Source organism: Macaca nemestrina, chromosome 7 (assembly GCF_043159975.1).
Source record: "Macaca nemestrina isolate mMacNem1 chromosome 7, mMacNem.hap1, whole genome shotgun sequence".
NCBI lineage: Eukaryota > Metazoa > Chordata > Mammalia > Primates > Cercopithecidae > Macaca > Macaca nemestrina.
The window spans coordinates 122,142,290-122,168,976 of NC_092131.1; the positions used below are offsets into that span (position 1 = coordinate 122,142,290).

Genomic DNA, 26,687 nt, shown 5'->3' on the forward strand with positions numbered 1-26,687 from the left:
AGCCTTTCTGGGCTTCTGCTTCTGAGTGGTTCCTCCCTGCAGGCATTTGGCTCTCAGTTTTCATCACTCTACCAAGTCAGCTACTGCCCGGCCATCTGCTTCCCAGCTTCCAGAATCTTGTTAACATCCCTCATTACCCATCAGCACCTCTTATGGATTTATGCTGTGGTCATTTCCTCTACTGTCATCAGAGTGGAGTTTTGGAAGGGAGCATCGATAAATCTGTCTGCTCAATGTGCCATGTTTTTCTAGAAGTCCACTCACTGTGGGGTTTAAGCAGGGATGTGACCAGGTCCATTAGGGATGTAAGAGCAAGGATGCTGGCCTCCAGTGGAGGAGGGATTACTGGGGTGGGGATTGGGATTGGAAGCAGAGAAGAGTTTTGTTTGGTGGTTAAGGACCTAGACTGGCTGGGCACGGTGGCTCACACCTGTAATCCCAGCACTTTGGGAGACTGAGGCAGGCGGATCCCTTGAGGTCAGGAGTTTGAGACCAGCCTGGCCAACATGGCAAAACCCCATCTCTACTAAAAATACAAAAATCAGCTGGGTGTGGTGGTGCACGCCTATAATCCCAGCTACTCGGGAGGCTGAGGCAGGAGAATTGCTTGAACCTGGGAGGTGGAGATTGCAGTGAGCTGAGATCACGCCACGGCAGTTCAGCTTGGGTCACAGAGTAAGACTCTGTCTTGTGCGGGGAAATAAAAGAACCTAGACTGCGGCCCAGGCTTCTACCTGTGTTGGCAGACAAGTTATATTATCCCTTAAGCCTCAAAAAATGGACATCATGATGGGACTGCCTTGTGCATGTGATATGAGGAATAAGTGAGAAAACACGTGCAGTGCTGAGCACTGCGCCTGCCACGCAGTAAGCATTTCACACACGCTCACTACTATTCCTTCCACAGTTACCAAGTGATAGATGGGACTTGAACCAGGCAAGTGGCCTGAAGGTGGAGAGGAGGGTGTGTCTCCGTCCCCAGAGAGAGGCAGAGAATGAGAGAATGGCTTCAGAAAATCAGAATAGTAGCTGCCGCCACAGCACCCCCAGGGCTTGTTCCCAGCTGCCCCCACCCAGGGTGCCGCCCAACACCCTGGCTCTAGGACAGACAGACAGACAGACAGACAAGTCTCTGTCCTCATTCAGCTGCTGGCATGCTGGAGGGACTTGGCTCAGGACCTGGGGTGAGGAGGGGAGGACAGGGTGAGAGTCAGAGCCAGCCGTGGCCTCCCAGAGCCTTGGCACTGGGGTGAGCCAGACAGAAGCAGAGCAATCCATGCCTCACCAGTGGAGGGGTGTTTGGGAGGAAGAAGAACCCCATCTTCCCAAGGTCCTTTCACACTTTCACCTTTGCATCCTGGGAGTCAGGCAGCAGGGCCCTCCCAAGGCCCAGGAGGTGGAAGGAAGAGGGTGTGCGGAGGCGGGGAGGGTGGCAGCAGCCTGTCTCCCAGCCGGCAGGCTTTGGTCTCCTTGCTGGGGGTGGGACAGGAGAGAGAGGATGGGCCCCACCCAAGCCGGTTAGGGGACAGAATGAGTGAGATTCACCGAAGTGCCAAATGGTCAGGCAGTGTTTCCAGGACTTGGGGGGTGCCTCAGAGGCACTCACAGACAACCCCTCATCCTGGCTGGTCCTGAAGCCCCTTGGCTTCCTGCGCGTAGATGCTTATCCAGCCAGGTAGACCCACAGGGCTGAATCCAGACTCGTTCTTGCTGTGTCCACAGACTCCGTGTCCATCAGGACCTGTGTGTGGGGACCGTGGTAAAGGAGACAGACCTCCAGGTGCCTGTCCTGCAGGTCCTCACACCAGGGGGAGACGGACAGATGACAGTTGGGGATGATTGGCACCAAGGCACGCAGTCCTCATGGGCTGTAGGACTGGGGAGAGGGGCACCAAGCCCTCCTGGGGTCAGGAACAGTGACTCGGAGAAGGAGCCTGCCCTCTAAAAGCTGACTTCCACCCCGAGGAAGAAGGGTGCTAAGTGGAGGGCAGGCTGGACAGAGGCCGGGGCCACGCGAGTGTAGGGTGGGGCAGAATCAGGAGGTGGCAGGGAGGGGGTGCCGGAGGGTAACATCTGGAGCTTGTCCAAGAGGGTTGACCTGAAGAACTCTAAGATCCTTTCCAGGCTGACAGGTGCTTTAAGGGACCCTGGGGAGAGGTCACAGCATTTCATTGGTGTCAACTTGGTCTTGGGTGGGAGAAGGGGAGGCCCTGGTCCCTGCTTTCCTTGAAGCCAGCATTTCTACAGGGAGAGAGACAGGCTCGGTCATATGTGGGATCTTTCGCTTCACCCCATGGACCCCCCAATTCAGTGACTCCATGACCAGATCCCAGGGGTGGCCAGGGGAGCGGGCCCACAGGTGTCTCCTGTCAGTGGTGGGCAGCTCTTTGCAGTCTCGAGGTGAGAGTGAGGTTTCTGACCAGAGTCACCTACTGTCTGCTCTGACCTCTTGTGGGACTGCCCAGCCGCGCTATAATTAGCCTAAGGAGGGGCGTGGAGGGGAAGGGCTGACGGGTTTGGGGATCCGGGTGTGTCGGCAGTGCAGAGGAGCTGGCAGTGAGCCTGCCAGAGGAAGGAAGGGCTGGCTGCCGGCCGCCTGTGTGATTTTTCCCAAGAAGACACTGCTATTTATACCCCTGTAGCTTGGGATCAGCTTCTTGCAGATGAGGACGTGAAGGCCCAAGGCCACACAGCAACTACAGCCAGGCAAAGAGTAGAACTTGGGTTTCTGACTCCCAAGACAGCACCTGGGCCTGATTCTGGCAGTGGATTCTGTGAGGGTCGCCTCATGCTCCCGACTTCTCCCACACACCCAGGGTGGGCTGAGAGGTTGTTGTGGCTTCAGCTGCCCAGCAGCAGGCCCACAGGAGCCACACGAGCAACGAGTCAGCACTGGGGCAGCCAGGAAACAGAAGGGCTGGGCTGTAGCCCAGGGACTGTTGGTGCTGGGATGAGGCGCATGGGACCCCTCAGCCACGGGATCAGAGGACCCCCTGGCTGGGATGGGTGAGCCCCCAGTCTACCTCCTGGAGCCACGGAATGCTAGCGGGAAGGAGGGAGCCCAGGGCCAGCTAAGCCCACCACCCGCTGCTGACACTCTGCCCCGGGTGCAGGCCCAGGGAGGCTCAGGGAGCCCCAAGCTGCAGGAGCACTTGGGACACTCCTTTCTCCCCGCCAGGCCTTGGCTGCCATGGTTTTGAACTTGTATTTGGGGTGAAGTATTTGAGGCCAGGCTCGCGGCTGAATGGGAGGAGCCCTGCACTGGGGGCAGCTTAGTGAGTAGACACAGCCTGGTGCAGGCAGCCTGGGCCTGGCTTCAGATCCTGGCCATCACGTCCCTCTTGTGTGACCCAGGGCAAGTGACGTATGGGCCCTGAGTGTGTGAGGAGAGATGATGGTAGAGTCTGCCCGGGATGTTGTGAGGAGCAAATGAGAGGGTATGCCCCCAGTACCCGGGGCCAGCCTGGCACGTGGTCATCTTGGGCACTAGAACTGCATCCAGCAGCTGCTCATCTGCCAACGCCTGTGTTCGAGGGTCTGTTTCTAGCCAGCATGGGCAGTCTGGGTGATTCCAGGAGGATTCCAGGGTTCTCAGTAGAAGTCTGGTCACCTTGGCTTTCTTCTCTGCAGCTCTGGGCAAAGCCAGGGGCTTGTCACTGGCCAGGGGACTTAGGAGACCACACAGACCACCCACCCCACCCTGGGTCTCCCAGCTGCCAGGCCCGCTCCTCTGAAATCTGGGTTTTGGGATTCCATGGTCTGATCTACCCTCCCAGCCTCTCTCCACACCTGCCTTCAGCGGTCTTGGCCCTGTTTCCAGACCCTTTCATGTTCTCCCAGCCTCTCCACATCTCGGAGTGTCTTTCTCTCCCTGCTGGACTCCAGCATCCATCACCTTTGCCCTTCTTCCCTGTGCAAACCCCCGCCTGTCCCAGTCAGGACTGTATGCTCATCCTGGCCCTCTGGCCTGGCACCACCTGCCCTGAGGCCACCCAGACTATAGAACTGGAGGGTTTGTGCCTCCCCATGTCCCCTGCCTGGCTAGAGGCCCCAGGTCCCACGGGTCCTGCCTCCCTCCATTGCTTCTGCCCAAGTCGTGGCTGCCTGGGTCATCCTCAACCCTGCATGTCTGCGTGGCTCAATTCTCCCCAGCCACTGCTGCCCCCAGAAGGCCCCAAACCTTCCCCCAGGACAGCAGTGAGCCATAGGTGGGGTGGTCAGCGGGTTAGGGCACTCCTGCTGCTAAGCCATAGTGGTGCCCGCCTAAGTTCCAGCAGGGGCAGCAGGCTGGTCACCGATCCCAGAAACAATAGCATGGCCAAGGGCTGTACAGAGTGAGGCAGAGGCAGAAGTGAGTGCCAGCCGGGCCTGGGCTGCTCTCCCCAGGGCCCCCACCTCTGTGCTCCCTGCCTCGTGGTGTTGTGTCTGGGCAGCCTTGTCCTCACCAGACTGCAGCAGCAGGAGTGTGTGGTGGACACAGATGGCTCCTGCTCGTGTCTGCCAGTTTCCCTGCCACCACTGCCAGGGAATGCTGGCTGGAGGAAGACAGGAGTGGAGGCCGGAGGCCAGCCCTGTCGGTGGGTGGGGGAAATGGACAGGCACGGCTGCCCTGGGCTCTCTCCCGGGGGTGGCTGCTTTCCAGACCTCGCCCTTCCACAGATGACCCGAGGTCTCTGCCTGGGTGGGGCCATCGGAGGCTCTGTCGTGTCAACTGTGATGTGATGTTCTCTGGATCCTTGTTGGGCCTGGCTCCAGGGTCTGGGCTCAGGGACGGAGGCTGCAGGGTCAGAGGGCAGCGCCACATGAGGGCTTGGGGGTCCAGGAGGCCTTCTGAGGGAAGGCCCTGGCAGCGTGTGCAGAGGGCTGGGATTGGGGTTGGGATTGTTTAGCCAGCTGGAGTGCCCAGGAGATGAGATGAGAGAGGCCGGGAGGGCCTGTGCTGCTGGCTGTGGTTGGAGGATCAGCTGAACCGAGCGGGGAGGATGGAGTTTCCTATAACTGTAGGGCTCTGTGCCCCCTCCCACCTCTCCTCCTCTCCCGGCCCCACTGAGGCTTCTCTGATGGGTCTCACAGGCTGCGCCCCCTCCATCCTCCCGTCCCATCTCTAGCCGTGGGTGGGGCCTGTGCCTGGACGACCCTCCTGCCAAGGACATCATCGACTTCCCCTCGGTGCCACCTGGCGTCCTCTATGATGTGAGCCACCAGTGCCGCCTCCAGTACGGGGCCTACTCTGCCTTCTGCGAGGACATGGATGTGAGTGGGGCCGGTGTGGGTGTGGGGGTATGGGGACCCGGCAGGAGGGCTCAGGCGACAGCTCTCACCAGCCCGTGGATGCCAGCCTGGGAGTAACCTCGCCTGGCCTGGGCTGCGCCCCCGAGTGATACTGTGAGACGTCAAGTGGCCTGTGGGAGAGGCCAGGGATGGGCGGCCACAGACCCAGCTCTGATTTCTGGGTCAACCATGGACCAACTGTGACACTTCGGGCAAGTCCCTTAGCCTCTCTGGAGCTGGCTCATGAGAGGGAAAAGGGACCCCAGTGGGGAGGGTCTATTTATCCTGGAGAAGATCACCTGAAGTGATCTTCTAACGGGAGTGTTTCCAGAGGAGGGGCTGGGCCCGGAGAGGTGGGGACAGCTGGGGACGGCTCTGAGGAGCACAGCCCTGGGCGCCCCACACCACCACATGGTCCGGGGAGGAAGGTGGGAGCAGGCACACAAGAAGGGACCTCTGGGGGTCTGTAGGCCCCTGCCATGTGGAGGGGTGCCCAGGGGACCCTTGGGGACAGGGAGGGGGCAGGGTGGGTGGCGGCACTGGGAGGGGGTGAGGGTATGGCCTCCTCCTTGCAGAATGTCTGCCACACACTCTGGTGCTCTGTGGGGACCACCTGTCACTCCAAGCTGGATGCAGCCGTGGACGGCACCCGGTGTGGGGAGAATAAGGTAGGGGATGTCCCCAGTCCCGGCGGTGGGTGTTGGAGAGGCCAGACCTGCTGTGACCGGGCCCTGGGGTCAGCCCCGGCTCACAGTCTTGCTTGTGCTCCTAGCAGAGCCCCACACTCTCTGCCCCGCAAGGCCCCATCTGCAAAGCGGAGGCACTGGGGCCAGGACTTGATTCCATGATTCCCCAGGGTGTCTTCAGCTGAGTCAGCACGTGGGCTGTTTTACTCCCTGCTCAGCTCCTCCCTGTGGCCTGGGTCACAGATGATTGTGATGATTGTGAGGGGGTCTCTCTCACCTTCCATCCTTCCCCTCTGTGCCTTTTGCAGCCTTTCCACCCACCTTGTTCTCACTAGGGTGAGGATGACTGATAGGCTGGGGGGTGGGGTGGCTCTACCTCCATCTGTCACAGTAGTGGTGTCTCAATGGGGAGTGCGTACCCGTGGGCTTCCGGCCCGAGGCTGTGGATGGTGGCTGGTCCGGCTGGAGCGCCTGGTCCATCTGCTCGCGGAGCTGTGGTGTGGGTGTACAGAGCGCCGAGCGGCAGTGCACGCAGCCTACGTGAGTGTGGGGCCCAGGGTGCCCTGGGTAATGGGACAGAGGGACCCAAGCAGTCAGCCGATTGCAGGAGCTTGGCTCTGTCCCAGCCCCTGGCTCTTAGAAGCGTCCTCATAATGGTCAGTCCGAGTGTCCAGGGCACCCTGAGTCACTTTCAAGCAGTGTTCTGGGGGCTGACAGGGTCCCCACTGCTGACCCCTTTCCAGAGAGCGGGACACTGAGGCCCAGAGACTGGAGAGACTCATCAGAGGCCACATGGCAAAGCAGCTGCTGGTTGGAAGGAGGCAGGAGAGGGCAGTGGCGAAGAGCATGGGCCCTGGACCTTAGATGGCTCTGAGTTCGAATCCTCTGTTCACCCCTTCTCTGGGCCTCCGTTTCCCCGTCTATATAACAGCAGTGCCCATCCAGTAAAGTTGTAGTCGGGGGCAAATGCAGTTTACACAGGCCAGGCCCTCAGTTTTGCAGCTCGTCTGTAGTGGGCACTCAGTGGGAGGGGCTTGGTGGCCTCACAGGCACAACAAAGGTCTGAGATGAGACAGGGCAGCTTGGAGGAGATGACAGCATTCAAGGGGTGGCCTGAGGTGAGTGACTTCACCTCTCTGGGCCTCTGTTTCCCCGTCTAAACAGTGGGGTGTGAAGATCTGATGAGATGCAGAGGCCAGTGGTACTGTAGACCTGAGAAACTACCTGGCTAATCTTCACTTCCGGAGACCACCTGGGGCAGGCATGGGGTTCACAGTCAGCCCCACCCAGGGCCCTGTGCTTACCCAAGACTGGCCTGTGGCCCTCCTGCCTCCTGGCCTCCAGGTCTGAGCTGGGTGGGGGTCAGCGACCCTGGCCTAGATGCAGAGGGTTTCAGGAGCTGTGCTCGGTCAGACCTCTCAGCTGGCTGGGGCCCTGGGAGCTTCCTTTAGGCCCGGGCTGGGGTACTGCCCACCAGGAGGGAGGCTGAGGACTCAAGGGCTCGTTAGGATGCTGGTGTCATGGGTCGGAGACTTGGAGCAGTCCCTCCAGCCAGTGCCAGTCATGCCTACAGCTTGTCCCAGCTTCTCAACAGCCCTCTGCAGAGGCAGCCCCAACCTCACTTTATACTGGAGGAAACTGAGGCCCAGAGGGTGGCTCAAGACTTGCCCCCGATCACACAGCAGGTTGGGGGCAGAGCTCAGGCTTCCTGCTGCCACCTCCCCACAGGTCCTTACAAACAGGGAGGGTGTGTCTGGGCCACAGGGTGGGCAGCCCAAGGGAGGAGAGCAGCGTGCACAAAGCTGGGCGGCAGGGATCTTGGGGTGTGGGTGCAGGAGGAAGCCGCTCGCTCTGGGCTGTGGCCATGCAGTAGTATTCACCAGTCCCTCACTGGGGCGCACCCCGGTCCTCCCCACAGGCCCAAATACAAAGGCAGATACTGTGTGGGTGAGCGGAAGCGCTTCCGCCTCTGCAACCTACAGGCCTGCCCCGCTGGCCGCCCCTCCTTCCGCCACATCCAGTGCAGCCACTTTGACGCTATGCTCTACAAGGGCCAGCTGCACACATGGGTGCCCGTGGTCAATGACGGTGAGTGCTGCCTCCCATGGAGACACTGAGGCTCAGAGGGCTGGGGGTGTGTGTGCCCAAGGTTACCCTGTGATGCAAGCAGGAGGCCCAGTCTCCACCCCAAGCCTGGGCCTCTCCCAATGTCCCCTGGGGCTGCTGCTCACCCCTAGCTCTCCAGTCTGCAGCCTTGCAGATAGCTACCAGCCCAGCTGGAGCCTCCAGCATGTTGGTGCTGCTTGGGAGCCTCTAGCCTGCTATGGATGTGCGTCACAGAGGGGTCTTCTTGGTGGCCTTCACATTCCTGCCCCAGCTGTTGCTGACGGCTCTTCTACTTGGGCCCCCAGTGAACCCCTGCGAACTGCACTGCCGGCCCTCGAATGAGTACTTTGCCGAGAAGCTGCGGGACGCCGTGGTCGATGGCACCCCCTGCTACCAGGTCCGGGCCAGCAGGGACCTCTGCATCAACGGCATCTGCAAGGTGTGCCTGGTTAGAAGAGGCTCTCCCAGCACCGGCTGCCCCCAGCCCCACTGGTGGGCCTCAGGCTCTCTCCTGGGTCCCTCCTGGTCCTCCTCAGGCCACCCTCCCTATGCTCTACCTTTGGGCTTCCCAGCCCCTACCCTGTATGACCTCTAAGGCAAAGCCCCTACTATGCCTCCTGGCACTGGGGACCCCTACCAGTCAGGCCTCGCCCCCTGCATCTCCTTGGATGCCTGCACCAGCATCGCCCCAACCAGGAAACCAAAGCCCAGAAAATGACTTGACCTCTTGCTGGCTGGCTGACCCCAGGCAGTGGTTTGCTCCCTGACAGAAGGGGTTAAATTAGGTGGCACAGGTGACATGAAGGGCTCTGAGCCCCGAAGAATAGTGCTTAGTATTTGGTAACAAAATCTATTCTTATTTTTAATAACAACGATGGCCTCTCCTCTTTGCCTATGTCCCCAGCCACCTACTTGTCCCTGCTTCTTGCCCTCTAAGCCTCTGGGGTATCAAAGCCTGGGCTCTGAGGAGGACCAGCAGGGAGGTGCCAACCCCCAGTGCCTTTGACGTTGAAATTCCCTGCACGCGCTGGTCAGGAGCCCGTGGCGCGTCAGATCCCCTGCCTGCCCGTGGCCTTTGCAGAACTTTTTCCTTCTCTTGTCTCATGTGATGCTCATGACATGCCTTTAAGCGAGGGGTGGGTCTCTCCATCTCACATCTGAGGAAACTGAGGCTCAGGGAGGTAGAGAAGTTCACCTGGGTCAGAGGCACAGCTGGGGTGGGGCAGGGCCAGAGAGAGGCCTCCTGACCCCCACTCCCAGCTTTCTCCTCCTGAGCCTGGCTGACCCCCGGGGCTGGGGCCACAGAGGGCTGGCCGCCAGCACCAGGAGCCTCCCCTCCTTGTGTGTTGCAGAATGTGGGCTGTGACTTTGAGATTGACTCCGGTGCTATGGAGGATCGCTGTGGTGTGTGCCACGGCAACGGCTCCACCTGCCACACCGTGAGCGGGACCTTCGAGGAGGCCGAGGGCCTGGGTATGGGGTGGGACTGCTGTGGGGGAGGGGTGTGCTCTTCACCTGGTGACCCCTTCCCCATCTCCCCTGGGCCCCTGTCCTTGGCCTCGTGGTCCCCACCCAGCCTGGAGATGGCTAAGCAGGGAAGCCTTGCTGGGGTGGAATTCTTGCAGGAGTCAGGGGACCCCTGGCCCATGTGCAGAGACCTGTCCCCATGGGGAGTCCTCCTGTCCCAGAGACCCCAGGCAGGGCCAACCCGGCTTGTGTGTGGCCCCTGGGCCTTTCAAAGAATGGTAGTCTCCTCCTGAAACTTCTGAGACCCCCAGCTCTGTGCCCTCACCTCCGGTCTGTTTTGCACACGTTGCTCAAATACGGACTGTGTGCTAGGTGATGGGGACATGCAGGCGAAGCGCTCAGTCCTGCAGGGGGCAGAAGCTTCTGGTGTGACCAGTGCAGTGGAGGGAGGCCCAGAGGGCTATGGGAGCACCGAGGAAGAAGGTCCTGGCCTGGGGAAGTCAGGGAAGGTTTCCTGTAGGAGGTGGAAGTTGAGCTGAATCATAAAACTCAGAAGTGATGGAAGGGGCCTTCCAAATGGAGGAAAGTGCTTGTGCCAGAGCCTGGAGGCAAGAAGAGAAGGCAGGACCAGCTATGGGGCCTTGAATGCCAGGCTGAGAAGCTTAGATTTCATCCCAGTGCAATGTGGTGGATAAAGCACTGGCCCTGGAGGCTGCTCATATCCCAGCAGGATGCTCATGCACGTTACCATCCCTGTCTGCCTCTCTGCTCATCTGTAAAATGGGGATAACAATAGTACCTAGGCTATAGGGCTGTTACCCATGAGCTTACACAAGTGCTGAGAGTAGTGCCTGGCATGTGATGGGTGTGACAGAAGTGAATGAATAAAAGCAGGCTGTGTGGGGATGAGGAGGGTGTCCCAGGAGAAAGGCCTGGGCACTTTGTTTTTTTTAGAAAGAGAATTAGTGTAGGGGATGGATCCAGCCTTATGATGAGACCAGTTTAGGTCCTCAAGAGAGGGGTGACGGGGCATGGCCACGGGGTCAGGATTTGTGGCACCTCTGTGGGGTTTTGGTGACCCACGACACATCTGAGCAATTTTGGGAGCTCAGACTTTAAAGCTAATGGCGAAATCTTTGGCATCAGCAGGCAGAGGCAAGTGGGGAGAGATGTGAGGGAAGCGGGTGGGGATAAGCAACCTTCTCACCCTGGGCACAACCTACCCACAACCCTTGGCTGACAGGGTATGTGGATGTGGGGCTGATCCCAGCCGGCGCACGCGAGATCCGCATCCAGGAGGTGGCCGAGGCTGCCAACTTCCTGGCACTGCGGAGCGAGGACCCGGAGAAGTACTTCCTCAATGGTGGCTGGACCATCCAGTGGAACGGGGACTACCAGGTGGCCGGGACCACCTTCACATACGCACGCAGGGGCAACTGGGAGAACCTCACGTCCCCGGGTCCCACCAACGAGCCTGTCTGGATCCAGGTGCCTGCCTCCCGAGGCCCAGGGTGGGGGAGCGGAGGCGCAGTCCCCAGGCTCAGCACCCCTCATGGCAGGTCTCGTCCTGGAGGAGTGAGCCCTGGGTCAGTCACAGAGCCTGGCTCTGAGCCAGGCCCTCCTGCTGTGGCCTCTACCTTGGTTTCCCTATCTTTAAAATGGCCCAATGGTGTAGCTGCAGTTCACAGAGGTGGCTGGGGTTGGCTCCTTTAGGACTGGGTGGATGGAGAAGACACCTTGTGCTCACGGGCTCCTGCCTGCCCACCCAGCTGCTGTTCCAGGAGAGCAACCCCGGGGTGCGCTATGAGTACACCATCCACAGGGAGGCAGGCGGCCATGACGAGGTCCCGTCACCCGAGTTCTCCTGGCACTATGGGCCCTGGACCAAGTGCACAGTCACCTGTGGCAGAGGTGAGAAGTGGGGCAGGCACAGCCCCGCCAGCAGGGGCTTCGTCTGTGGACAGGGACGCTGGCTTCAGCTTCCAGCTCACTGCTGGGCCACCACGGGTTTGGAAGTTGGCTTCTCTGAGCCTCAGTTCCCCATCTGTGAGATGAGGCTGGCAACCGCCCCATGTCCCAGGCGCACTGGGAGGGTAAATGGATGAGGCAGGTGGGTGCTGGCTCGCGGCGCGTGCTCAGTGTGCTCCAGCTTGGCGTTCTCCCTCCAGCGGACACAGCTCCCTCTCGATTGTGTCCTTGCTCAGCTCCAGCAGGTCTTGTGCCTGCATTTCTGCTGCGTCCTGGAGACCAGTCCAGTGGCCCCTCACCACGCTGACTTATTTCCCTGAACTATTTGTAAAAAGTAGGGCAATTTCTTTAACTCCGACTCTTCCTCCCCATATTTCTCTCAGTCTCCCCCCATGCTCCTCAGTTCCTCCTCTCTGTCTCTTTGTCTCCTCCCCACTGCTCCTCGGCCTCCCCTCTGCCCCTCCGTCTCCTCCCATACTTCTCAGTCTCCCCCAATGCCCCTCAATCTTCCCCCATGCCCCTCGGTCTCCCTCCTGTCCTCCAGTCCCACCCATGCCCCTCAGTCTTCCTCTCCCCACTCGGTCTCCCCCGCGGTTCCTTGGTCTCCCCACACCTCAGTCTCCCGCTTTGTCCCTTAGTCCTCCCTTTTTCCCTGTCTTCCCATCGTTGACACTCAGTGTCCTCAGGGTCTCAGAATCGGGAATCTGAGATACAGACATTTGAGCATTCCTTAAAATGCTATTATGATGACAAAACGAAAATGGAGAACTGGGCAGATACCTTCCAAAGCTAGGAAACCCATGTTATCTAATACAGCTGTCTTTATTTATTTTATTTTATTTTATTTGAGATGGAGTCTCACCCTGTCGCCCAGACTGGAGCGCAATGGCATGATCTCGGCTCACGGCAGCCTCCACCTCCCAGGTTCCAGTGATTCTCCTGCCTCAGCCTCCTGAGTAGCTGAGATTAACAGGAATGCGCCACCATGCCTGGCTAATTTATATTATTAGTAGAGATGGGGTTTCACCATGTTGGCCAGACTGGTCTTGAATTCCTGACCTCAGGTGATTCGCCCGCCTCGGCCTCCCATAGTGCTGGGATTACAGGCGTGAACCACCGTGCCTGGCCTAACACAGGTGTCTTTAATTGGACAAACGTGGAAACCAATACATACATTTGCCGCACTAGACATTTGGGGAATTGTCTTTCAGCAAATTGGCTGCTTTGCAGGTGGACCACTTGGGAGTGTCTGCAGAGGCAAGTGCCCCGTGGTGGCTAGAACAGACAGGGGTTCTTTGTCTCAGGCAGGAAGTTCCAGGTGCACAGTCCAAGCTGGCGGGATCTGAAGCTGACTGGCCCTCAGCCACACTGTCCTTGCCACAGCAGCCTCCCCTACACTCCTGCTTGTCACAGATGGTGTCCTCCCTTCCAGGGCTCTTACCGTGTACCGGGCAGGAAGAAGGAGAGGGGAAAGGGCTGACTCCCAGCAAGGGACTTGTGCCTTTTTCTCCCCAGCCAGGACTGTGTCCCAGACCCCTTAGTTGCAAGGGAGCGGCAGTGGGGTGTGTTTTCAGCAGGTCCCATTGCTGCCTTGAACAAAATCAGAATCTGTTGGTGAGGAAAGAGGGGGATGCGTGTGGGACCGGCAGCTCAGGGGAGGGACAACTTACTCTCAGGACCACGGGGCAGGGGGTGGAGCAGAGAAGACAGAGCCACCTGCAGAGGGGGTCTTGCGGCTGGGCCTCAACCGGCAGTATGGAAGTGAGTGTCTAAGGTGAGGAGCGTGGCCGTGCAAAGGCCCCAGGGTGGGCAGTGGCAGATGGTGTGAAGGACAGGAGCAGTGCCAAGGCTAGTACAGGGGTAGAGAGCAGGGGCTGCCCCTTGATGCCCAATTTCTTGTCCAGATGTTCTCTGAGCCATTGGGAAGGGTGTGGATGGTGGGATGGTGTGTCGGTGGCCCCTGTACACACTGGGCCCTGAAGGCTCAGGCAGCTGCTCCTCCAGCCACGAGTTCTTCAATGAGGCTGACTTCATCCCAGGCCACCTGGCCCCACGCCTTTCACCCACCTCATCACCCAAGCCAGCCCCGGGAAGGAGCAGAGGGAGCTGGGCTTTCATTCTCTTCTCAAGGCTGAAGCCCCAGCCCCTGGTCACCCCTCACCCCAGCCTGGGCCAGCGTGGAAACCTGTGGTCCTCCTCTTTGGGCCCCTGGATGTGGAAATAGGCCTCAGGGCAGGCTCAGTTTCCTTGAGAGGAGGGTGGCAGGAGCCATGGCTGGGTTTGCATGCTAGCAGTAGCTGGCACGGATCGAGCTCTTAGGATGTGCTGGGCGTGGGCCGAGCCTGCACATGCAAGAACACACGCAATCCTCCCTTCAGGGCTTGGAGGAGGCAGGATTGTTGCTCCCACTTCCCAGAGGAGGACGCTGAGGTTCAGAGAGGCCAAATGAGTTGTCCAGGGTTTCAGCTAGGATGCAGAGGGTCGGGGCACCAAAAACCTGTTAATCCTCCACACTCTGCCACCCCTCCAGGGGCAGCCAGAGGGGAAGCTACATAAGAGAGAGGGGGTGAGTGAGAACCAGGACAGCGAGGAGGTGAGGGTGGAGGTCTGCCTTCATCCTAACATGGGCAGTAAGGCGCTGTTCTGGGAGGGTTCTGGCAGAAAGGGTGTCTTTGGGTCTTGGGCGGTGGCCACCTGGGTGCCAGTCCCAGGCTAAACCCCATGGCCCCCAGGTGTGCAGAGGCAGAGTGTGTACTGTTCGGAGCGGCAGACAGGGCCCGTGGACGAGGAGCACTGTGACCCCCTGGGCCGGCCCGATGACCGCCAGAGGAAGTGCAGCGAGCAGCCCTGCCCTGCCAGGTGAGCCCACCCCACTCCCCCGCCAACTCCCCACCCCTAGGTGTCCTGAGTCTGCCACAGGCCCCTACATCTGGGTCCCCAGAGGCCCTGGGGAGGAGCAGAGGGAGCTAGGCTTTCATTCTCTTCTCAAGGCTGAAGCCCCAGCCCCCGGTCACCCCTCACCCCAGCCTGGGCCAGCCTGGACACCTGTGGTCTTCCTCTTTGGGTCCCTGGATGGGGAAATAGGCCTCAGATCAGTTTCCTGAGGGAAGTTTCCCTGAGGGGAGGGTGGCAGGAACAGAGGCGCTGTGCCGTGTCATCGGGCTCAGTTTCCCTGAGGGGAGGGTGGCAGGAATGGAGGAGCTGTGCCATGTCACCAGGCTTTGAGGGCAGGACACTTACCTGGGCTTGGAGCTCTGGAGAATCATCCACTGGCCTCAGTCCCAGCTCTGCCCAAACCCTGAGGGCCTGAAAGCCCAGCCTGGCCCTCCCTGCTGGTGCCATCCATCTGATGCCATGCTGATGCCACCTGTGTGCCCTCACCAGGTGGTGGGCAGGTGAGTGGCAGCTGTGCTCCAGCTCCTGTGGGCCTTGGGGCCTCTCCCACCGGGCCGTGCTCTGCATCCGCAGCGTGGGGCTGGATGAACAGAGCGCCCTGGAGCCCCCGGCCTGTGAACACCTTCCCCAGCCCCCTACTGAAACCCCTTGCAACCGCCATGTGCCCTGTCCGGCCACCTGGGCTGTAGGGAACTGGTCTCAGGTGAGTGTAGGATGGGAGGGGGCCTGCCTCCAGCTCCACCCTTGGTCTTCGGCTACAGATAGGCAGACAGCCTTCCTGGAGCCTTCGTGTGTGGGAGGGAGCCTGGGCATTCCAGGGTCCAGCCCCTGACTCTAAAGCCTCAGGGATCAGGAAGCCCCTGGCAAGCATGTCCACAGCCATGGCCTTGAGCTGGGCAGGACCAGAGAGGGCTGGCTGGGGTCTCTGCCACTCTGACATCGGGCAGTGGACAGGTTACCCAGCCATGCCCCTCACCCTGGCTTCCCCTGCAGTGCTCAGTGACATGTGGGGAGGGCACTCAGCACCGAAATGTCCTCTGCACCAATGACACTGGTGTCCCCTGTGACGAGGCCCAGCAGCCAGCCAGCAAAGCCACCTGCTCTCTGCCACCCTGTCGGTGGCCCCTGGACACACTGGGCCCTGAAGGCTCAGGTAGCGGCTCCTCCAGCCACGAGCTCTTCAATGAGGCTGACTTCATCCCACGCCACCTGGCCCCACGCCCTTCACCGGTCTCATCACCCAAGCCAGCCACCATGGGCAACGCCATTGAGGAGGAGGCCCTAGAGCTGGACCTGCCGGGGCCCGTGTTTGTGGATGACTTCTACTACGACTACAATTTCATCAACTTCCATGAGGATCTGTCCTATGGGCCCTCTGAGGGGCCTGATCTAGACCTGGCGGAGACAGGGGATCAGACGCCCCCACCACACAGTGGTCCTGCTGTGCCCTCCACAGGTAGCCCTGTGCCTGCCACAGAGCCTCCTGCAGCCAAGGAGGAGGGGGCACCGGGACCTTGGTCCCCCAGCCCTTGGCCCAGCCAGGCCGGCCACTCCCCACCCCCACCCTCAGAGCAGACCCCTGGGAACCCTTTGATCAATTTCCTGCCTGAGGAAGACGCCCCCAGAGGGGCCCCAGATCTTGGGCTCCCCAGCCTGCCCTGGCCCAGGGTTTCCATTGATGGCCTGCAGACGCCTGCTGCCCCTGAGAGCCAAAATGACTTCCCAGTTGGCAAGGACAGCCAGAGTCAGCTGCCCCCTCCATGGAGGGACAGGACCAATGAGGTTTTCAAGGATGATGAGGAACCCGAGGGCCGCGGAGCACCCCACCCGCCTCTGAGACCCAGCCCCACGCTGCCCCCTTTGTCCCTGCCCCCTTTGTCCCCTGTCGGCAGTACCCACTCCTCTCCTAGTCCTGATGTGACAGAGCTATGGACAGGAGGGACTGTGGCCTGGGAGCCAACTCTGGAGGGTGGCCTGGGGCCTGTGGACAGTGAACTGTGGCCCACTGTTGGGGTGGCTCCTCCCCCTCCTCCCCCCATAGCCCATCTGCCAGAGATGAAGGGCAGGGACAGCCCCCTGGAGCCAAGGACTCCCACCTTCCCAACCCCAGGACCAGGCTTATGGGACGTGCAGACTGTGGCAGTGTGGGGGACCTTCCTCCCCACAACCCTGACTGGCCTCGGGCACACGCCTGAGCCTGCCCTGAACCCAGGACCCAAGGGCCAGCCTGAGTCCCTCAGCCCTGAGGTGCCCCTGAGCTCTAGGCTACTGTCCACGCCCGCTTGGGACAGCCCCGCCAACAGCCACAGAACCCCTGAGACCCAGTCGCTGGCTCCCAGCCTGGCTGAAGCCGTCTCCCCCGCGGACCCGTTGGCTGTCAGGAACGCTAGCTGGCAAGCGGGAAACTGGAGCCAGGCAAGTGGTGCGGGCTGGGTGGGCTGGGAGTTTGCGCGGGACCTTGGTGACTGTTTCCTCATCTGAAAATGAGCAGAGTGGGACACAGGCGCCATCTGTCTCGCCTCTCTTGGGGCAGGAGTTCCCAGGATTAAGGGAATGAGGGGACCCTGGGGCCCATTTCTGGGCAGCACAGGAGGCCTCAGGGAAGGCAGGGGCAGGCACGCTCTGGCAGCACAGCCCACCCCAGGGTGCAACTGGCTCAGACAGCTGTGTAATGGGGAGGGTCCCCGCATGGCTGCCAGGCCCAGTCCTGCCTAGCAGGCAGCAGCTTCCCTGAGGCTCGGCCTGGCTCCTCCAGGCGGGGCTCAGCCCACTGCCACCTGGCTCTGCCCTAAGTGACTTCACCCTCCTTTGACAGTGACCTGCAGGCATCTGAGCTGCATGAAAGAAGCTGGCCAGGGCCCCCTCCCTGGGTCCCCAGATGGTCACTGCAGGAGAAGCAAGCTTCTGTTCAGATCCCTAATTTGGGGGTGGGAAGGGGCAGGCTGAGGCCCACAGGACTTGTTTTGCACATCGATTGCCAGCGATTTGGCTGCTTGTCCCAGGACCCAGCCTTCCTTCCCTGGTGCCTCTGGGAAGTGACGAGGCTGGTCAGGACAGCTGGTCAGGGGTGCCCACAGGGTCCCCTCCCCCACCTCTGCACCAATGACACTGGAACACAGGCCCTTTGTCCCATGTGAGCAGGGACGGTTGGTTGCTGGGGGGATTTGACTTTTCATTCTCACGGTCTTCCTGGGAGGTGGGTGGAGGAGCCTATCTTGCAAATAAGGAAAGTGAGGCCCAGAAGAGGGCCCCTGTCTTGCTGAGGTCTCGCTAGGCTAGGTGGGTGGTTTCCTGGCTGTAGAGGCCTGGCGGGGATGGGATCTGCCTGGCTTTCACGGGTCTGTGCCCCGCAGTGCTCCACCACCTGTGGCCTGGGTGCTGTCTGGAGGTCGGTGCGCTGTAGCTCTGGCCGGGATGAGGACTGCGCCCCCGCTGGCCGGCCCCAGCCTGCCCGCCGCTGCCACCTGCGGCCCTGTGCCACCTGGCACTCAGGCAACTGGAGTAAGGTGCGTGAGGATGGAGCTAGGACAGGCATTCCCAGGGCATGGGTTGGAGCCCTGGTTCCCCGCGGCCTGTGTTCCAAAAGCAGCAGGACAGGGGAGGGCTCCAGGCTGCACGTCTGTGTGCCCGATCACACCGGATTCTGAATCTCTTGGGAGTCTGTGTCTGGCTTGGCCTGTTTCCTTTCCTCTGTATTTTTGACCCCATCTGGACTTGTCTTTTACCAGCTTGCCTTTGTTCCTCCCTTTCTCTGTCTGTCCCCGCCCCTGGCAGCCCCTGGCCATGCCACCTTTTGCCTGGGGCGGGCCAGCCTTGGCCTCTCGCTGGGGCTTTTCAGGGATTTGCCCCGGGCTGGGGCGTGGGCCTGATGCCTTTCCCGCCACACGCCTCACGGGGTCACACCTGTGGGCCTGCACCTGGGGATGTGTCCCCACACGTCTCTCGGTCCCCAGTGCTCTCGCAGCTGCGGCGGAGGTTCCTCAGTGCGGGATGTGCAGTGTGTGGACACACGGGACCTCCGGCTGCTGCGGCCCTTCCACTGTCAGCCCGGGCCTGCCAAGCCACCTGCGCACAGGCCCTGCGGGGCCCAGCCCTGCCTCAGCTGGTACACCTCTTCCTGGAGGGAGGTGAGGCCTGGGGGTTCAGTTGGGGGGAGGGGACGCCCTCAGATGCTGGCTGTGCCCTGACTGCTTCCCTGCCCACCCAGTGCTCCGAGGCCTGTGGCGGTGGTGAGCAGCAGCGTCTGGTGACCTGTCCAGAGCCAGGCCTCTGCGAGGAGGCGCTGAGACCCAACACCACACGGCCCTGCAACACCCACCCCTGCACACAGTGGGTGGTGGGGCCCTGGGGCCAGGTGAGCCGGGCTGAGTGGAGGAGCAGGGAGCAAGTGCGTGATGGCACCTGGTCGGTCCTGGGTTGGGTGAAGGATCTTTTGAGTGTGTGCTGTGAGCCAGGCTCTCTGTGGCCCCTGCGCATGCAGCAGTGACTGGACGAGGCCCCGCCCACTGGTGCTCACACCTGCCAGGGAGAAACAGACAAGGAAAGGGCACGTGTGCTGTGATGTCAGGGAAGGCCTTCCAAGGAGGGGTCTGGGGTTGAGACCCGAGGGAGGAGTCAGTGATGCCAAGGACAGGGATCAAGGGGATAGCAGGTGTGAAGTCTGAGGCAGGAATGACGAGCTTGGGGGTATCAGGGAGCCCAGCAAAGGCCAGCGGCAGAAGGGGGCGGGAGAGGGCCCTCAGATGGGCAGGACACCTTCTGCCAGGCCTGTTTGGAACTCAGGGGTTCAGGCGTCTCAGATTTGGGCCCTGAACTGGGTCCTGGAGTCAGCTGGGCCAGCGTTGAGTCTTTGTCCCACTGGCTGCTGAGTGACTCTGGGCAGGTTGCTTTGCTTTGCTAGGTCACTGTTTTTTCATCTGTAAAATTGGGACAGCTTGGGAGAGGAGGGTTGGGAAGATTAAATGAACGAACACAACAAAGCACAGGGCTGGGCACAGTACGACACTGGCACAGACTCAGCGCATGTTTAGGGCTTTCAGACCCACACCTGATAACAACGAAGCCTGGTGGGCTGGGCCCCGGTTGTGAAACCTGTCTCCTCCCCTCCTGCCCAAGGGCTGCTGCAGGTCCTCTGCCCTGTTCCTCGGGCACAGTGGTGTCTCGCCCACATCTCTGCCCACCGCTGCATCAGGGCTCCATCCCGGGGCCCCTGCCCAGGCCTCTCAGGCATGTCCCTGGTGAGGGGCTCACTGCCCAGCAACCCCGAGGGCTGTCCCACTGTTCTCATGCCCCTCCCCTCTGCAGGAGCTGATCCCACAAGTGAGAGTGGGGTTCCAGCACCAAGTGGGCTCTAGGAGTGGGACCAGGTCCTCCAGGAGGCACTCAGGGAGCAAGGGCAGGCCTGTCAGGCACAGGGCGCAGGGATGGCTTCCCAGAGGAGGTGTCACTGTCCCCATTGTTAGGACTGGCCCCGGAGAAACTCATTCCTCCCCCACTCCCCCCAGTGCTCAGCCCCCTGTGGTGGTGGCGTCCAGCGGCGCCTGGTCAAGTGTGTCAACACCCAGACGGGGCTGCCAGAGGAAGACAGCGACCAGTGTGGTCACGAGGCCTGGCCTGAGAGCTCCCGGCCGTGTGGCACCGAGGATTGTGAACCCGTCGAGCTTCCCCGTGAGTCCCCTGACCCCAGGATCTCTACTGAAGTGAGGTAGGGCGGGGAGGGCGATGGGGAAATTGGGTCGTCAAACCATTGCGTCTGGGCTCAGGAGCCATGTGGCCACTGAAAATCCTGATGCCACAGGATGCCATGCTGGAGGCTGGGCTGTGCTGGGAGTCAGTCAAGGGAAGTCCCAGTCATACAACATCCCGCAGGCAGCTGTCTGACCTCGGGGGAGTAGAGGGAGTGGCCCTGGCCCCTGATTTGCTGTGTGAACCTGGGTAAGCTCTTTCCCCTCTGGGTCTCAGTCTTCACAGTGAGACCAGGGATGTCCCTGAGGCTGTATGAAAACTGGGCCTGGGTGAGTCCCTGTCCCTAGCCCTGGCCTGTCCATTCCCTGGCCAGAGGACTGCCTAGAGTGAGCAATGGAGCCGCAGGAAGGGCCTCCCTTTCAGGGCCCTGCTGATGAGGTAATGGGGTTTGAGGCAGGAAGGGCCTCCCTTCCAGGGTTCTGCTAATCCCAGTGGTGGGGGGTTTCCTGGCCAGCTGGGTCCTGGTGGAAGGGCCTGAGCTAGAGGTGGTTCTCCACAACCCCGCTGCTGCCACACACACACACACACACACACACACACACACTCTCATACACTTCCTTCCTGCAGCCCCAGCTGCTCTCAGCAGTGCTGAGGGCAGAAAATGGGGTGGCCCTGGAGTGTCACCTAGGCTCCCCTCGCCAGCTGTGTGGCCTTGGGCTCCATTTCCCTCTCAGGCCTTCATGTGCTGAATAAAGGGGCTGCCAAGCCCCATCCTTGCATAAATGAAGTCTGGGCATGAAGGGCCCAGCACTGCGTGGGCATCGAGGGGATACTCAGGCAAAGTGGCTTCTTCCCCTCTGCCAAAGCCACTGTCATCCCCAATTGCAAGGTCAGGGAGAGGGCCTGGGGCCAACCCTGCCAGTCTAAGGAATCCAGAAGCTGTGGCGTGAGGAGTTGTGGCCCCTGTGCTATTGGCTGTCTGCTCCCTACCCCTAGGACAGAGTCCTCAGCCAGGGCCCTCAAGCTGGCATTCGGGGCCCCCTGCAATCTCCCCGGTCTGCCTTCTCCCCTTGTCCAATACAGCCTTCTCTATCTGCACTGGCTCCTGGGCAGCCCTCATTCAGGCTCAGAGTGGCCCCTGCCATGCCTCGTTACCCTGCCTCTGGCAGGGGTGGCCTTCCTGCCTCAAACCTCAAGGCCCAGTGGCAGTGCCCCCACCCTGTCCTGCCTGCCCTCAGCATGCACCTAGCCAGCATCTCAGAGTGCTCCTGTGTGTCGCCTAAGCTGGGTGCTGGCACCATCTCTCTCACCTTCAGGGTTAGGGCTGGCCAGAGGGAGCAGGGTGGTTATGACCCCCGGGGATGAGGACCAGATGGGGTAGAGAACAGGAACTGAGGCGCCTGGCAGCCTAGAACCAAGGACGGATGGCCCAGGAGGCTCTGGGCTTGCAAGGTCTCCCAGGGGCGGGTGTGAGTGGGCTGCAGGGAGTGGGCTATGGGGGCTGGTTAGGTGGCTGAACTAGAAGCTGTCCTAAGTGAGGAGTTTTCTGCCACCAGTGAACAGTGGAGGGGCGGCTGGGAAGGTATCTTGGACTTCCAGACCTGGAATTCCCAGGATGTTTTGCTGGTCTGTGGGACAGTTGGCGGGACATGTGGAAAGCCAGGAAACTGGTGTGTGTGTGGTCACTGCAATGACACAGCATGGCCACATCCGTTTGCTGTGGAGGTGGGGTTGACAGAGGAGGGAACCAAGGCCCAAGAGGTGAAGCAGCGTATCTGAGGTCACCCCGGGGTGACCAGGATGCATGCCTGCAGATGTACACTTTGGAGCTCTGCCTGGAGTTGGGGTGGAGGAGCCTGCCTGCTGCCTTGTGCCCTCTGCCGGGCCTGGGGGATGTCCCAGGGGCTGCTGCCCTCCTGCTCCTCCTCCCTAGGGAGGTCTGCTGGAATAAGCAGGGCCCGGGCAACAGTTGGGGTCTGTCAGCAGTGGCAGTGGCATCAGGAGCAAGGCCAGGAGGCTGGGAACAAGCCACTTCCCAAAATAGCTCTGATAACTTGGGGCAGGAGGGCCCAGCCAAGCCTCAGCCCTGATGAGCACAGCCTGGAGCTGGCCTCCCTCCCCAGTGGGCCTGGGCTCAGTCCCTGGTTTCGGCTGACAGCCTGTAAGGCCCACTCACTCTAGGCTTCGTGGCCCACCTGAGAAGTGGGAGGCTGGTCTAGGAGATGGGACCCTGTGACCCAGAACCCGAGGCTGAGTACAGCCCCCGTGGCTGGAGGTGGCCACAGAGGCCTGGCAGGACAGATGTACTGGGGCAGGGGGTGGTGGTGGGAGTCGGGGACAGAGGCCACTGCAGGCTGGCAGGAGGCCCCGGGACCGCAGTTCTGTGGCAGGATCTGTTGGGGAACACCAGGGGTGAGCAAGGATGGAGATGGGGTGGCAGGGAGTCGCCCTGGGCAGGCTCTTTCACGGGCATGTGAGGGCATCAGGGTGGGTCTCAGGACCTTTCCTCCAGAAACCTCAGCCCAGGAGCACCCGTTCTCGAGTCCTGGGGTTGGTCATGAGTAGGTGGGACAGAAACAGCAACAGCTGGAGACCTGCAACTCCGGTTCGCGAGCCACTCCAAAAACCGAGGCTCTCTACTTGGTGGGGAGCTGCTGGAGCCTCCTTAAGGTGGTTGGGGTGGGGAGCCAGGTTCTGGGTACCCTAAACCACTGATTCTGATGCCTCTCTGCCCCCCACTCCAGGCTGTGAGCGGGACCGCCTGTCCTTCGGGTTCTGTGAGAGGCTGCGCCTACTGGGCCGCTGCCAGCTGCCGACCATCCGCATGCAGTGCTGCCGCTCATGCTCTCCGCCCAGCCACGGCGTCCCCTCCCGAGGCCATCAGCGGGTTGCCCGCCGCTGACTGTGCCAGGATGCACAGACTGACCGACAGACCTCAGTGCCCACCATGGGCTGTGGCGGAGCTCCCGCCCCCTGCGCCCTAATGGTGCTAACCCTCTCCCTACCCAGCGGCAGGCTGGGGACCTCCTCCCCATCAAAAAAGGTATTTTTTTATTCTAACAGTTCGTGTAACATTTATTACGATTTTACATAAATGAGCATCTACCATTCCAAAGCACAGTGTGACTTCATCCTGGATTTGGAGAATCTTAAAAGTCAGAAACTCTTCCCCCAGCCCCTCTGCCCAAAACTCCACCACGGCAGCACCTTGGCAGGCGCGGCTTTTCACGTGCTCCTCTGGGGCACATCTGCAGTGGGCAGAGCAGCAGTCGGGTCCATGAGAGCATGGCGTCTGGTGAGGCACAGAAGGCCTTGGAAGCCGGGGGCTGCTGCCCAGGGAGGCCTGTGTGCAGAGGGTGGGGTGCTGGGGGCAGGAAGGTCTTCTGGGCAGGGGCACAGCTTGGCCCTTACTTGCTGCCCGCCTCCAGCTCAGGCTCCCAGCGTCCGCTGGGGCCCCACTCTGTGGTCCTCAGAGACCTGTTCCACAGGGATTGGGCCCATCTTGTCACTTGCAGGGACTGCCCCCTGGAGTGATGGGGACTGGGGCCCCCGGGGGCACCTCCCTGGCCCTGTCTGTTCTATCTGTTGACTCTTCTACAAAAAGCAGGCAGAGAGGGGAAGAGCAGGCTGGCCAGCTGTGCCCTACTGTGTCCCCATGTGTCCCTTCATCTCTGTGCCCAGAGATAGGGCTGGGCTAATTGCCACTGCCTCGGGGTGGCCCCTTTCCCACCACCAGCCCCAGCAACAGGTTCCTACCACGCTGATCGATGGTCCAGCACCTGGCACCTTCCTACCCACAGCCCCTTCCCCTCCCATAAAATCTAGTCCCATGGAGCCAGACAGTGGTGCCCACAGCAGGGAACAGATGAGCATGAATGTGTTTTGAAAAGGGTCCTGTCCTGGCCAGGGGCAGGAGGCTGGGGAAGGGGCAGACACTGTCCTCCCAGGCCCAGGCCCAGCCCTGGAGCTGACCCTACCCTCTGTCTATGAGCCTTGGACTCAGTTGTTGACAATTTCCTCCTCAGCCCTCCCCCTGGAAGGTGTTATGCCCCTTCTCCAGGTGGGGACACTAAGGTTCAGAGAGGTCACCCTGCAGCCTACAGGGGTTACCTCTCACATTCTATCTCCAGCATATGACATCCCTGGACGAAAGGCGAGTGTGGCCCTGGAGCCTGCATGTGGCAGCCACGGCCACTCAGGGCTGGGTGTATGCTGGGGATGGAGGAGACACCACTGAAAATCACTCCTGGCTGGGTGCAGTGGCTCACGCTTGTAATCCCAGTGCTTTGGGAGGCTAGGTGGGCGGATCACCTGAGGTCAGGAGTTTGAAACCAGCCTGGCCAATGTGGCAAAACCCTGTCTCTGCTAGAAATACAAAAATTAGCCGGGTGCGGTGGTGGGCACCTGCAATCCCAGCTACTCAGGAGGCTGAGGAAGGAGAATCACTTGAACCCAGGAGGCAGAGGTTGCAGAGAGCTGAGATCGCGCCTTTACACCCCATCCTGGGCAACAGAGTGAGACTCCATCTCAAAAAAAAAAAAAAAAAAAAGACTCCTTAGGGACTAAGACCAAGAAACAGTATCAGAGGCTGAATCTTTTGCGATGAGTGTCTGTCCAAGGACTTGGAAGGGAGGGAGGGAGCGTGAGCAGGGTGGCTGCCTGCAGGTGCGTGTCCTGCTGCTCCCCAATTCAACATGCTCACCTCGTTTCACACCAACACACCCCATCCTCAGAGGAGGAGCCCAAGGCTCTGAGAGGAAGTAATTGGCCCAAGGGCACATGCCCTGCTGACACAGGCCCATCCTAGGCTCCAACTGCCCACCTCCAAGCTCCAGGCCACCCTGAGCAGGTGGAAGAGGGAGAGGGCCCCGAGCAGGCCCCAGCGGCGGCTTTGCACAAAGCGGGCAGCCTGCCAGAGTTCACGCAGGAAAGCAAGTTGCTGGGCAAGCTAGCGTGAGTCCAGCCCCGCTGCGCTGCCCGCGGGTGGAGGAGCGTCAGGAGTGCTTCCTGTCTGTCTACAGCAGCCCGGCTGGCCCAAAGAGACCCTGGGGACCCATGCTCTGAGTCATGGCTTCCCGGGCCTTAGTCAGAACTGCCCCTGGTGGCAGCCCCTTCCAAGGGGTGGGGAGCAGAGCCTGTCGACTTGCTCCTGACCCACACACTGAGCCAGTCCCTGTCCCAGCTCTGCCGCCGCTGCTGTGCTGTGTGACTTTGGGAACCCCCAGCCTCGCTGAATCCATGTCCCCAGAAGGGAAAAGCCTGCCAGGCCTTGCCTTGCCCTGTCTGGGAATCCTTGCGGGAGCCACCCCTGAAACACCCCTATGGGAACCCCTTTGGTCTTCATCATTCTTGGGTGTTTTCCACTGACGGCTGGGGGTGTCTCCGGTGGCAGCTGGGCCTGAGCTGTCAGTCCAGGCAGGAGACAAACAAGCCTGTGACTCAGGCAGGGCATGGCACAGCTGGCGGAAGGAGGCGTGCCTGTTCTTTGTGGCTGGGTGGGGTGTTATCTGGACACAGGGAGTCTCCAGCTCCTAGCTTCCCACCTTGGTGCCCCCAGCCCACACCTGCAGCTTGGCCATGGTTCTTGGGGACTCCAAAGGCTGCCACTGCTGGGAAAGGCATCCTGACGTACCCGCCCCAGGGTGAGCCAAGGGCAGGGACACCCAGAAACACCAGGCTGGAAGGTCAGAGAGCCCCTCCTCACCCCCCAACACCAATAAGCCCTGGTCCACCCTCCAAGCCCTTGGGGTGAGCCTCATCACTAGTGACTATAATGGAATTTCAGTGCAGAATATCATACAAATTAGTTTATTTCTTCCTTAGTATTACAGTTCCAAAATGTAACTTGAAGGTCAGCACAGGAGCTGCTATGATATAAAAGGAGAGTCACCTGGCGCCCCCTGCAGTCCTCCAGTTGCCCAGCAGGGGTGGGACACTCAGTGGCACACACTAGGTCTCTGTATGGCCTCCCACCTGCAAGGACTTCCCCGGGCAGGCCCAGCTGCCCAGAAGTCCCGGAACACACAGGAAGACAAAACTATAGGATGGTGGGTGGGGATCTGTGCCATACAAACTTGTAGTTAGAAAACCCAACCGAGCATCTGTCTAGAATACTTCCTATATCAATATACCGTAGTTGGAACCAGAACCGTCTCCAGCCATCAGCAGTCTTGGCGGCTACTGTACAGCTGTCAGCATGACTACAGGCAGCGCCCGGGGCTACCTGGGGTAAGAAGTGGGCCCGCACATCACAACAGCGAGTCGCTGAGAGTCAGGGCCAGAGGGAAGAGCAACTTGGAGGCTCAGGCTGGCACAGATACAAGGGAGTCACACACATAACGTAAGAACTTGTTATATAAAATAGATATGTGGAATCTAGAAACACCTTGAGAAAATAGCCTATAAAAATGTAAACTGTAGTGAAAGCATACAAAAGTATTAACAGAGGTTCAACTGCTTTCTGGCAGGACACAGGGGAGAGACAAGAGAATCAGCAGCGCTCACGTGAGTGCTCACACACAGCCCTCACAGGCACAGCAGATGGCCTGGGGCAGGGTGGGAAGAGCACTGGCCAGGCTGGGAGTCTGACGTAGGGAATGAGGCCCATCT

The 26,687-nt window shown here is 60.4% G+C and overlaps 1 protein-coding gene across 1 annotated transcript in view; it reads left to right on the plus strand.

Moving 5' to 3' along the window:
• Positions 1 to 23,193, plus strand: part of LOC105493127 (ADAM metallopeptidase with thrombospondin type 1 motif 7) — a 57,138-nt gene extending 33,945 nt beyond the window's left edge. The window contains exons 10-25 of the mRNA XM_011760581.3: positions 5,109 to 5,253; positions 5,847 to 5,939; positions 6,352 to 6,497; positions 7,876 to 8,045; positions 8,369 to 8,502; positions 9,416 to 9,536; positions 10,774 to 11,018; positions 11,300 to 11,441; positions 14,231 to 14,357; positions 14,883 to 15,096; positions 15,387 to 16,808; positions 17,747 to 17,899; positions 18,347 to 18,520; positions 18,601 to 18,747; positions 19,898 to 20,060; positions 22,823 to 23,193. Of these exons, the coding sequence (XP_011758883.2) occupies positions 5,109 to 5,253; positions 5,847 to 5,939; positions 6,352 to 6,497; positions 7,876 to 8,045; positions 8,369 to 8,502; positions 9,416 to 9,536; positions 10,774 to 11,018; positions 11,300 to 11,441; positions 14,231 to 14,357; positions 14,883 to 15,096; positions 15,387 to 16,808; positions 17,747 to 17,899; positions 18,347 to 18,520; positions 18,601 to 18,747; positions 19,898 to 20,060; positions 22,823 to 22,980 (3,754 nt within the window). The 3' untranslated portion in view covers positions 22,981 to 23,193. The remainder of the gene's footprint in view (positions 1 to 5,108; positions 5,254 to 5,846; positions 5,940 to 6,351; positions 6,498 to 7,875; positions 8,046 to 8,368; positions 8,503 to 9,415; positions 9,537 to 10,773; positions 11,019 to 11,299; positions 11,442 to 14,230; positions 14,358 to 14,882; positions 15,097 to 15,386; positions 16,809 to 17,746; positions 17,900 to 18,346; positions 18,521 to 18,600; positions 18,748 to 19,897; positions 20,061 to 22,822) is intronic.
• The last annotated feature ends 3,494 nt before the right edge of the window (positions 23,194 to 26,687 follow it).